The sequence below is a fragment of the Alexandromys fortis genome, unplaced genomic scaffold, assembly GCF_014885135.2.
Source record: "Alexandromys fortis isolate MF-2015 unplaced genomic scaffold, M_Fortis_MF-2015_v1.1 scaffold_375, whole genome shotgun sequence".
NCBI classification, from domain to species: Eukaryota; Metazoa; Chordata; class Mammalia; order Rodentia; family Cricetidae; genus Alexandromys; species Alexandromys fortis.
Genome location: NW_026068279.1, coordinates 68,396 through 80,692, shown reverse-complemented (window position 1 = coordinate 80,692; position 12,297 = coordinate 68,396). Strand labels below are relative to the sequence as shown.

Genomic DNA, 12,297 nt, shown 5'->3' with positions numbered 1-12,297 from the left:
GAGTCACCTCTGTCTGATAATCTCCTACAGAGCTTTGCATGTTATTCCAAGCACAGCAACTGAGGAAACAATATTTTGCAAACCATATTGGAGTTATAGCTAACTTAAATAGAGCTTGTAGCTCAGGCATCCTCTAAGCAATGCTTTTATGAGATATATTCTATGTCTATTTCATACACCAGGAAATTGAGGCACAGAGGTGATGTAGCTTAGGGGTGGCAAATTAACACTAGACAATTCACTAAAAGGAATCCAAACCACAGGGAAGTAAAGGAGACAGAGACTGAGTTCGAAACCAGCCTGGTCTACAGAGAGAGTTCCAGGACAGCCAGGGCTGTTGCACAAAGAAACCCTGTCTCACAAACAAACAAGCAAACACACAGGGAGGGTCACAAAGACAGTGGGAAGAGCTAAGAGAAAACCTGAGGAACAAAGAAGGAAATAAACCAGAAGATGCCTGTGGAAACAGTTCCCACAGTCTCACTATTTCCGTGGACCTTGGAACACACCCAGTATAAGCTGCTATACAATTTATAGAAGATGTTTTGGGGGTAAAATGATACATTCAGCGAGCGGGATGTTCTGAAATAGTGAGTGAACTGGTTCAGAGTGCTTTCGGAAGCCCTAGATGGCTAGTGCTAAAAACAAGCTGAAATTCAAATTCATTGGAGCTTGGTGCTAGAGATTGAATGTTTAACTCTCAGGTGTGGGAGAGGCACCAAGTAAAGGGGGATGGGTGGAAGAAACCAAAGATATGAAGAAGAAAGAGCAAAAGTCTACAGTGCCCTCATTACAGGGGATTCCTGGCTTCCTTTCAGATCTAGAGGATCTGAAATGATGTACAGGGTCCAAATGCCCTTGTGTCCACCACTCTTCCACAGTCTGAACAGGAAGGGGACATGGATAGCCCATCGTCCACAATCTCAAGTTTGCTCGCCATCCACTGGACGGACAGGAGAGCAGTAACTCCTAGTATATAATTTATCTGCGATAAAATTAGCCTTTTAAAATGTGCGGGCATGTTAGCTTCTCAGCGTGACTTGCTTCCAAACACCACCTGGGATCTGCCCATTAAAACACATGTCCTAGAGAAATTTCCCTGCAACAGAAAACTAGGAAGTTTCAAGTAACAGTTTGCTGGGCCTGAATTTACCCCTGGTCATAGTGGACCTTAGAATAGTGTCAACCAGGGTCTCAGACCTGTTTAAAATAATGACTATTGTAGGCTTGGACCCATAGACTATCATAATCTTTTAATTCTTTGTAACTGTCACAGGATACAAGAATATATCCTTCTTCAAAGTTCTGTTGGCATAAAAATACAATTTCATAAAAATTTTCATGTGTCGTGGCTTTTTTACCAACCATTTAAATATAAACCACTCTTAGTGCCTTAGTGAACTGCTCACTACTCCAGCTCCAGGGGATTTGATGCCCTCTTTGGCCTCTGCCAGTACTTACACACATTTGTGATACACATGCGCACGCACATGTGCAGAAATAAAAAAATTGAAAAGTAGGCTCAGTGAGTGAAGGTTTGGCTGTTGATCCTGACAGCCTGAGTTCAATCCTCAGGACCTACGTCTTGGCAGGACAAAACTGATTTCTTCAAGTTGCCCTCGTGTACCATGGCACACATACATAGGCACACATTATTTTTCAAAGAATGCTTAAAAACTTCAAAAGCAATTGGTAACTAGATTTGAGTCTCCATAGCTTGTCCACCTAATATAAACTAAGTTACTATGTCTGAGGGTAGAGATAACTAAACATTGAAAATGCCTAGGGTTATCAATTGTCCAAAATAAAAGGACTTGCTAAGTTTGTAAAAGAGGAAAAACTTTTAAGTATTGAAGCTTTGCTTTAGATACCGTAGGGTGTCAAGAGGAAGGAGACTGTTCTTGGTCTCCGTTGACATGCCATGTAACAGTCACATTAGTTCCCCTCTCCCCAGGGAAAACAAAATGAAGGGAAAAACTGCAAGTGGATAACCAGGGCCAAGGTAAAAGTCTCACTGAAAGACTGACTAGCCCTTGTCCTGGGCAGTTAATATCCATGCAATTACAGCGTTTTCAAGTTAAAAGAACTCCAGAGTAGTGGCACCCTCCATTAATATCTGTACCCCAGAGACAGTGGCAGGTGGATCTGAACTGCAGGCCCGTCTGGTCTACCTCGTTGAGTTGCAAGCCAAGCCAGAGATACACAGTAAGACCCTGTCTAAAAAATTAAGTGAACATTCCTTTATGCCTAAAATAAAATTAGTTAGAGGCCGGGTGGTCGTGGCGCACGCCTTTAATCCCAGCCCTCGGGAGGCAGAGGCAGGCGGATCTCTGTGAGTTCGAGGCCAGCCTGGTCTACAAGAGCTAGTTCCAGGACAGGCTCCAAAACTACAGGAAAACCCTTTCTCGAAAAACAAAAACAAAACAAAAAAAATAGTAAGAGGGGGCTGGAGGGATGGCTCAGAGGTTAAGAGCATTGCTTGCTCTTCCAAAGGTCCTGAGTTCAATTCCCGGCAACCACATGGTGGCTCACAACCATCTGTAATGAGGTTTGGTGCCCTCTCCTGGCCTGCAGGCATACACGTAGAAAGAATATTGTATACATAATAAATATATAAATATAATAAGAGTATTGCTTAGTAGTATATTGGTAAATAGCCCCCACAAGGGGAAAAAAAAACACGAAAAATTGAGTGACTGCTTCCAGGGAGAGTAAATGACAGAAATGATTAGTGTGCAACACCTGAAACTGTACATCTGACCTCAAAAATATACATAAGCAGGAACAACATTTCTGTGGCAACCCACCGGGTACACTGTCTCTTTGTCCTGGCGTTCTACTCAATCTAAAGCAGCCCGCCCCTAGCCCCCCCACACCCCAGTGACGCCCTCTGTGGGCGTGGCGAAAGCTAGGCTCCGCCCCCTCCACGGCGAGCTGCGCTTCTGGCCTAGCCCACTACCGCGGGAGGCCGGCGGCGGTGCGGGCGGAAGCCTGCGCGCTCGGCCCCGCCCCCTGCGGTAGCGCGTGTCGTCACTTCCGCCTTCCTTTCTCCTGCCGTCTTCCCGGCGCGGCTTGCGAGGGATTATCCTCTGTGCTGAGTTCGTCGGAACCATGGTGAGCCTAGCTTCCGGCCCACGACCTGTGCTCCTGCCCGGGTCCCGCTGTGGCCGGTGCCCCCGCTGCTCCCCTTTGTCTAACCGGGGTCGCAGGCTCCCTGCGGCCGTCCTCTGGGCCGCTCGCACATGGCCCGGGCCGGGGTGAGGCCTGCGTGTGATCCGCAGACCGAGCTCTTCACGGGGGGCGCGAAGGGAGGATGCGCCCTAAGCCAGCATCTCTTACTAAAATCGGGCTTCTTCGTGGTTAGGGGTCCCCGACGACCCCCGGGACTCAACCCAAACGAAGAAGTTTCTAGCACTCTTGTCAGCCCCGCCCTCCTCGGGGCGGGGCTTGAAGGGCGGGTGGCGGCGTAGGCCTGTGGAAGATGGAGGGTTTCGTGGTGGTTGGTGCCCCTGTTCCTAGGCCGCTGCCTGCCCCCGCCTTAATGTCGCCTTTCGTTTTGCCTTACACACCAGTAGATTTATTCCTGTCGCCCAATTCTAACTCTCGCTATTTAAATCAATTCCCACCCCCCCATGACGGACTCCAGAAATTATATTGTAAATGAAATTTCCTTTAGGTAATATACTTCCCAATCTAGCGAGAGGCCCCAGAAACGTGTTAAAGAGTACAGGCATTGAAACGGAGTGTCTCGGTTTCCCCTTCCAGGCCTCCCTATCCCTCGCACCTGTGAATATCTTCAAGGCTGGAGCTGATGAAGAGAGAGCCGAGACCGCGCGCCTGGTAAGCCCGGCCCGCCTCTTGTAAATGACAAAATTGTACTTTTCGTGTTTTATCATGAGTAAGTCTTGACTGCCTTTTCTGGTTTTTCTCTTTTAAGTCATCCTTTATTGGTGCCATCGCCATTGGAGACTTGGTGAAGAGCACTTTGGGGCCAAAGGGCATGGTAAGAAAAAGCGGAAATTTTTAGAAGGCGTTTTTCTGTTTGTTTCTAGTTTTCTTTGCTTTCCTGAGATGTGGTCTTGTGTTGAGGCGGCTGGCCAAAAAAATAAGTTTTAAAAATTGTTTAAAGCCTTTAGCATAAACACTTTTTTTATGTTTTGCAGTCCAAAACATTACATTATAAAAAGTCCTCTTCCTGTATCACTATCCCCAGTCGTTGCTCTCCCGTGGCAATAAGTGTCACCATTTAGATGCAAAACCTGCTTCTATTTTCTGATCATTTATGGACAAGTTTGTCCTAGATTTTCGAAACACATTTTTAAAATAGCAGATGCTGTTTTTGTTTTATGTGAGTGTGCTCTTGGTGTGTGGTTGCTTTTTAGTGTCCTGTTTTAAATTTCAAGAGTTTGGTTTTTTTTTTTAACGCATAAACTTTTTATAGCCTTACCTGTCCTCCCACCCACAAACAATCCCTTAAAATGTTCTCTTTTCTGCTCCAGCCCTCTGACTCTCAGACCTTTACAAACCTATTCATCCTCACCCTTCCAAAACACATAGACACTGCCTAAGGCTGACCTTTGCCCCTGTCGCTTAGGCTTCTCCAGAACTCTGTATAGTACCCTTCACGGCTGACCTTGTCTGCGCCGTTGCCTTCTAACAAACTCTGGGATCCACTCTCACCATCCCTGCCCACCACGCTTTCCTTCCACGCCTAACTTCCAAAGGACTCGGCTGTCCTTTCCGCTGTCTCAGGCTTTTTCTCACCAAACTTCTCGTTGAAAGCTCACCCATCCTTCACTTTCCTTTTCTGCCCTCCCCTTACTTAGTCCCTCCATACTTCCTTACGCTTTGCCCTCACGTTCTCCTTTCTGCCCCAGATCCTCTACACTCCCACCAGAAAAACTTTGAAAGACGTCCTCCCTCCATCCCTCATACAGAAGTGGATTCTCTAGCTGTTTCTGCCTACACTTACAGGGATGGCAGCTCCTTCTGTCAGACGGCCACATCACACTGACCCCCTCTATTATCAGTATTCATCCCCTCCAGTTCCTGTTCTCTCAGGATCACTTATTCCACATAAATCTTATCTCTTTTCTCACACTCCTACTTTTCCTCTGCCCAAGAGATTGCTGAATACCTACTGCCAACTGACTCCACTAAATTCACCAACTGTCCAGATATCCTTAGATATCGGACACTCTGAACAAATCCTACATTGCCAATTACAAGACATAACTAAACCCAAGCCATTTCTTTCTGACTCTCCCCTTCTGTCTCTCCCTCCCCCCCCCCCATCCCTCTCTGGTCAAGGTCACTCAGCAAACTCAGCTTCCCTGGTAACCTCCTTCAGGGCCTCCACTGCTTTCTTTGAGCCTGTCCTCAGCACCCTATGTTAGTCGAACTTCCTCTGGAGGCTGATAACCCAGTTGCCGATTTTTTTTTTTAACTGATCTTTTAGTTAGCATAAGAATATGTTATATTCCTTTTGACCACAGTATCATATTCTGGGGTTTGCTTTTAACTTTGTTCCTGAACATTTGTTTCCATCGTTGTCTGTCGTGCTGTAACAAAGCTAGTTTGTGTTACCTGTACTTCTAAGTTTCTGAGCGAACATTGAGGCTTGGTTGTAGGATACTTGCATTGAAAACACTTGGTGGCCAAATAACCATCCAGAGTGTTACCGTGTGAGCAGTGGACAGCTGAGTGCATTTACTGACTCGAGGTATTTTTCAAGTACTTAACTTCAGTTTGACACAAACACATTTCCTTTCAGGACAAAATTCTTCTAAGCAGTGGACGAGATGCCTCGCTAATGGTAACCAATGATGGCGCCACCATTCTAAAAAACATTGGTGTTGACAATCCAGCAGCCAAAGTTTTAGTTGGTGAGTCTCTAGATCTAAACTGTTCAAATGATAGCCATCATTTGCCATTACTAAAATGAATTTTAGAAGTATCAACCATTTGCGCCTGCTACAGCCACTAACTAGGTAGTTTTTAAATGATAAAAGTCGTTTGTCTAAATTGTGAAGTCCAAGACCAGTGGGCCCTGTCAGTGAGATGCTTGCTGTCATAATATGGGTGAGACAGAAAGATAAGGGATTAAGTTTCCATGAACTTAGGGAGGACATACTCAGGCTATAGTATTTGAAACTTCAAAGTTTCCCAAACTTAGTCAGGTATGGAGAAACCTATAAGTGGGGTTTAGATTTGTTGTGAATGTTTTAAAAGAATTTAGGGATGTGGAGAAATAATTTTATTCTTTTCCTAGATATGTCCAGGGTTCAAGATGATGAAGTTGGTGATGGCACTACCTCTGTTACTGTTCTAGCAGCAGAACTCCTCCGGGTGAGAGCCATTTGATACTTCCTTCTTGTTATTTGACTGATTTTGAGCAGTTGAAGTGATCCAATCCTTTATTACTTTTATTTGTATACTTTTTTTTTTGACAGGAAGCAGAATCTTTAATTGCAAAAAAGATCCATCCACAGACCATCATCGCAGGCTGGAGAGAAGCCACCAAGGCTGCCAGAGAGGCGCTGTTGACCTCTGCTGTTGATCATGGGTGGGTGCACCAAGATCCTGGTGGGAAAGTCTGATCTAGAGGACGAGGAGAAACATACACGAGTGTGCCTAGATAGCCTTCGTAATCTCCGCTAGCACTGATTGGAACTGATTCTTCACCTCAGCCTTCTCTGCTCTAGTCTTGCTGTGTAGACTCTTGAGCCTCATACTCAAAGAAATCCACCTGCCTCTGACTCCTGAGTGCTGGGACAGGCATGTGTTTCTGTGCATGGTTTTTTAATCTCTTTTAAATTGGGTAATAACGTGTTTCTGAAGGGTGATTTCCTTATACTCTCTGCCCTTGCAGAAATGTCTTTTTGAAAAGTTTTAGCATTTTTTTCTTTTTTTGGATTTTTGAGACAGGGTTTCTCCGTAGAAGTTTTAGCTTTTTAATGTGGGAAATTTGTTGCCCAGGAAATATTTCTGGAAGTGGAATTGCTGAGTCCAAACATATGTATATGTTTTAGTTTACTCTTATGTATGTTACCAAATCTCCAGAAACGATTTCTTCTTTTGTTTTGTCAAGACTGGGTTTCTCTATGTGGCTTTGGAGCCTGTCCTGGAACTCTCTCTGTAGACCAGGCTGGCCTTGAACTCAGAGATTCGCCTGTCTCTGCCTTCTGAGTACTGGGATTAAAAATGGGCGCCACCACTGCCCAGCCAGAAACGATTTCTATTTGTGCTGAGTATGTCGCACATGGTTGTTTCCCCACATTCTTGACAACATATGATAGTTTTGCTTATTTAGGCTTTTCATCCTGTTTGGCAGTTTGATGGGAAACATGGTGTCCCATTTGTTTACATGTTTCCTGATTTTGCTGACATTACAGGACTGGTTAGAGTCGAGTACTTAGGTAAATTTTGAAAATTAAACTATGCTTAATATGTTTGAATAATTTCAATAACAGGTGGGCTTTCTTTTTTGATTGGTTCCATTAGTTCTGATGAAGTCAGATTCCGGCAAGATTTAATGAATATTGCAGGAACGACATTATCCTCAAAACTCCTTACTCATCACAAGGACCACTTTACTCAATTAGCTGTAGAAGCTGTTCTCAGACTGAAGGGTTCTGGTAATCTGGAGGCCATTCATGTCATCAAGAAACTAGGTGGGAGTCTGGCAGACTCCTATTTAGATGAAGGTATGTATGTGTACCAATACGAAAAAGATTTGGTCGGCTCCCATCCATCCCTGCTTAAAAGTTTGTCTTTAAGAACCATTCACGTTGCAACTGTTTTTGACATTTTAATCAATTGGTAGTGTTGATAGTATTCTTCATCTTCCACACTTTATCAGCAGCATCTTAGCTTCTAGAGTTCTCACGTGGAGTCATTTGCTGTCTAATAGAGAAATGATAGCTTTACCAAAAGCTGTTTCCAGAGCTTTTTTTTTTTTTCAAGATTACATGTATTTTTTAAGCCCAGTCTGGAGAAGTCAAATCATTTAATTAGCAGGTTGTTGATAAAAGGGTTTTGTTTGATTAACTTTTATGACTTTTGTGTGGCATTTATCTTTTTTATTGAAAGTTTTTAAATGTACATATAAGCCTTTTACTTACATGTATGTGTACCACATGCATGACTGGTGCCCATGAGGTCAGAAGGCACCAGACTCCCTGGAACTGGAGTAAAGACGGCTGTGCACCTCGGTTTGAGTACTGAGAACCAAATCCAGGTCTGCAGCAAGTGCTCTTTAACTGCTGAGCCATCTCTGCAGACCTTGCTACTTATATTTTTGTTGTTTTATTTTTAGGTTTTTCAAGACTGGGTTTTTCTGTGTAGCCTTGACTGTCCTGGGACTCCCTGTATGGACCTGGCTGGCCTCAAACCAAGAGATTCTTGAACCTCTGCCTCCCGAGTGCTGGAATTAAAGGAGTGCACCACCACCGCCCAGCTTTGTTGCTTGGTGGTTTTTGGTTTTTCGAGATTGTTTCTCTATGTAAACAGCCCTAGCTGTCCTGGAACTAGCTCTGTAGACCAGTCTGACCAAACTCACAAAGATCCGCCTATGGGCCTGCCCCTGCCTCCCTAATGCTGGGATTAAAGGCATGTGTCACCATCACCAACTTGTTACTTGTTTTTAAAGATAGTCTTTTGTAGCCTTTGATTGCCTTGAACTTGCTGTTCCTTCTGCCCTTGTCTCCCAAACTTCACTGATTTGTGCAATATGAGGATCCATCTAGATAGGACTTCGTGAGTGCTAAGTGAGCACTCTTAACTGAACTACATTACATCATTAGCCCTGGAAAACGTTTTGTTTACGAGATTGTTTTTAGTCATGTGCTTGTTTGTGTCTGACTGTGTGTTTGTGCATGTCAGTGGCCAGAGGTGGTAGCTCTGCTCAAGGTGCAATTATAGACTGGTGTGAGCCACCCGTAGGTCCTCTGTAACAGTAAGAAGTGCTCTTCATGTCTGAGCTCGCTCAGCTCATTCTGTTGTTTTAAGAAAAAATGTTTTCAAAGTTTCTTTAACTGACAAATAATTGTATATAGTTAATGTATAATAGGACTGTAGTTTTTGAGGACTAAGTCTTGGGAGATGCTTTTTTTCTTAATAGTGTGGTTTGCAGGGCATAGGTTTTCCAGTGTCTTTATATTTACTTTCAAAAGGACCATGGACTGTGTAGGCATTGTTTTAAAAGGAGTAAGAAGAGTCAAGCTGTGCTTTGAAGCTACACGTGATTTGAAATCCTGGTTTTGCTGTGTGCTTTATGCCATTTGTTTATGCAGTTCTGAAAATGTTTTGGTTCCATTGATATTCAGGGGCTTTGTAATGTTTCTAATGTTTCTAATGGTCTGGCAGGTGGGGGAAAAATCTTAAAGAGTCGCTTGCTGCTCCCCATCTTTGTATATGTGCTCTGTGCCAGGAATTGTAATTGGAACTTCAATCCTTTAGTTCTTGTAGTGATGATCTGCTGAGGACAAGATAATCTGAATAGATCAGAAAGCACAGGTTGGAATTAATGAGCTAAGTTTCTTATGTGTCTGAAAGAAGCCTATGCAGATGTTATTAGGTCATATGATGGCATCCAGTCAACACAGCTAGGCTGGTAATCAGCATCTACCTCTAGTCACACATACTTTGCATAGATTGGGGCCAGGTTTGTCTGTGTTTCTGTTTTACTACTACGTGGAGTTTTCTTGACTGTCCCGGCCTCTGCCTCCCTAGTTTGAGATTAAAAGCACATACCACTATGATGGGCTAGATGGAGTTCTTTTGAAAGGCATAGCACTATCCTTTGATTTCCGCTCTTCACTGCTTGTTTTGTCTTGTTGGTTTTAAGCTAGTAAAAATGCACTTAAATTTTTTACATTATAGTCAGTAGACTCTGGTCTGTTGTATGAATAGAAACAAAAGTGTCCTGGTGGTGTGTTTTGTTTCTCTGCTAATGCTATAGTATTCCCTTGTGTGTATTCTCATTTAACAGTTACTTATATACTTCATTGTTAATGTGTATGAGTGTTTTGCCTACATTAATATCAGTACCATGTGTGTGCCAAGTGCCTTTGGAGGTCAGAAGAGGGCATTGGATCCCCTGAAACTGGAGTTCTGGATGGTAGTGAGCCACCTTGTGGGTGCTGGGAATTGAACCCAGGTACGCTGCAAAAGCCAGCAGGTACTCTTAAGTTATCTCTCCAGACCCTTGCATTCTGCTTTTAAATTTATTTTAAATAATGAGTTGATGTTTATGACCACTGCTATAATGGAATGCTTTTAAGATTCTGGGAACATGTACATTGAACTTTAAATGCATTATTTGAATCACTAATTTAGTAATACAGACAACTTTGCAGGTTTACAAGTATATCCTTAAAGTATTTATTACTATTTTTATGTTTGTTGTAGGTTTTCTATTGGATAAAAAAATTGGAGTAAATCAACCAAAGAGAATTGAAAATGCTAAAATTCTTATTGCAAATACTGGAATGGATACAGACAAAATAAAAGTATGTGGCTATATTTCCTGAAATTCTGTTGCTGGTTGCTGTTAACTCAGGAGTCGGTTACATTAAACAGCTTAGAATCTTTAAAATATTACATCCATATATACTTTGATATGTGTGTTCATAAAAATGATACACTGTGTTATTGGAACGTGAAAAAGGAGTGAAACTTAACTCTGCCTTTATGTCTTTCATCTTAGATATTTGGCTCTCGAGTAAGAGTTGATTCCACAGCAAAGGTTGCAGAAATAGAACATGCAGAAAAGGAAAAGATGAAGGAGAAAGTTGAACGTATTCTTAAGCATGGAATAAATTGTTTCATTAACAGGTCTGTGTTTGCTTGTGCTGTTTTTAACAAGCTCTTAAGTTACTTTGTTCATGAAAATTATATTTTCTATTAAATTACTTAATGTTAAAAACTGCTGTGTATGGCTTACGTACAGTTACAGATTGTTGCGATTCAAGCCCTCAGCTAAGACATACATACACTTAATAGACTGCTAGATTAAAGGCAAGTCTACATGTTCTAAGATTCCTCAGTCCCTTTTTTTTTTTCAATAAAAACAAAATTTATTTTGCATTGATAAAATAGTAATGTTTCAGCACTTTAACATTAAAAAATAAATTTAAAAATGTAAAAATTATACATCACAAAGATGAAATAAAGTCATGTTTGAATCACATTGTTTATAAAAACTGTGTAAATGACCATGATTAGAAAATTAGAGCAGTCAGCAGGCTAAGAAAATCTGAGACTAATGGCAATGTTTAGATGACTTTACCCAACATCAATTAGATCCTAGACTATCAATGACTGTGTAGCAGCAGCCAGGTGAACACATAGTGTACAGGAAGTCAGAGTCACTGAGGAAACCTGTTCTGAGAAAGCTTATGCTGTCAGAGCAAACCACAGCTTAAGGTTGAACAGCTTTCCTTTCATCCTGTAGCTGCCTCCTCTCGCCACTGTCTCTACTTTAGTGCAGAGAATTGCCTTTCAATTCTTCCTATTATTTCCTGAAGTAGTAGACTTCATTTTATGGAAAGAATATAGCAAATCTGCTATATTGTAAGCTAGTCCATATATGCACACATGCATATATGTATGTGTTTCCATTTTTCTATGGTATACTTTTTTAATTAGAGAAGTAGTGTTTATCTTAGTTCCAAAAATTATTTTTTTTTTATTTTATGTGTTGAAGTATTTGGTCAACACTTCTGTCTGTGTACTGTGTGTGTGCAATGTACCCTCAGAGACCAAAAGAGGGAGACAGATCTTTTTGAATTAGAGTTACACACAGGATAAGCTACCAAGTGGGTTCTAGGAATCAAACCAGAGTCCTCTGGAAGAGCAACAAGTGGTCTTAATCACCAAATCATCTCTCCAGACCCCATAAGCAGAATGTTTTGAGTATGAACACAGACAAAGGTCTTGAATTTTATGGTAGTCATTTGTTCTTGGACTATCATACAGATGATGAACAATAAGCTATCTCTTTATATTTGTAGATTCTGCATCCAATGTTGCAACTGGTTGTGAATACAACGTATACACATATTTTGATAAAAAAGCGTTTTAGAGTCTACAGTAGGAGACCTACAAATTCTAGGTCATAGAGTGAGACCCTTAAAAACCTATGAAAGACCTTTTTGAGCAGAAGACAGTTTAGGCATCATAGCTAATCTGTAGAATGATTGAAAATATGTGACAAGCTGTATATAGATTATGTGTAAATCCCATGTAATTGTCATGAGTTTCTTTACTGCCCAATGATTATGGTATCCATAGTCC

The 12,297-nt window shown here is 42.0% G+C and overlaps 1 protein-coding gene across 1 annotated transcript; it reads left to right on the top strand.

The window, feature by feature from the left end:
- The first annotated feature begins 2,965 nt into the window (after nucleotides 1-2,965).
- On the top strand, nucleotides 2,966-10,924 carry LOC126494739 (T-complex protein 1 subunit beta). Its single transcript, XM_050132148.1, has 9 exons — nucleotides 2,966-3,114; nucleotides 3,766-3,840; nucleotides 3,938-4,003; nucleotides 5,774-5,885; nucleotides 6,272-6,348; nucleotides 6,453-6,565; nucleotides 7,504-7,706; nucleotides 10,411-10,511; nucleotides 10,709-10,924. Exons 1-9 carry the CDS (start codon nucleotides 3,112-3,114, stop codon nucleotides 10,907-10,909), a joined length of 951 nt encoding a protein of 316 aa, XP_049988105.1. The 5' UTR covers nucleotides 2,966-3,111; the 3' UTR covers nucleotides 10,910-10,924.
- Nucleotides 10,925-12,297: the final 1,373 nt, after the last annotated feature.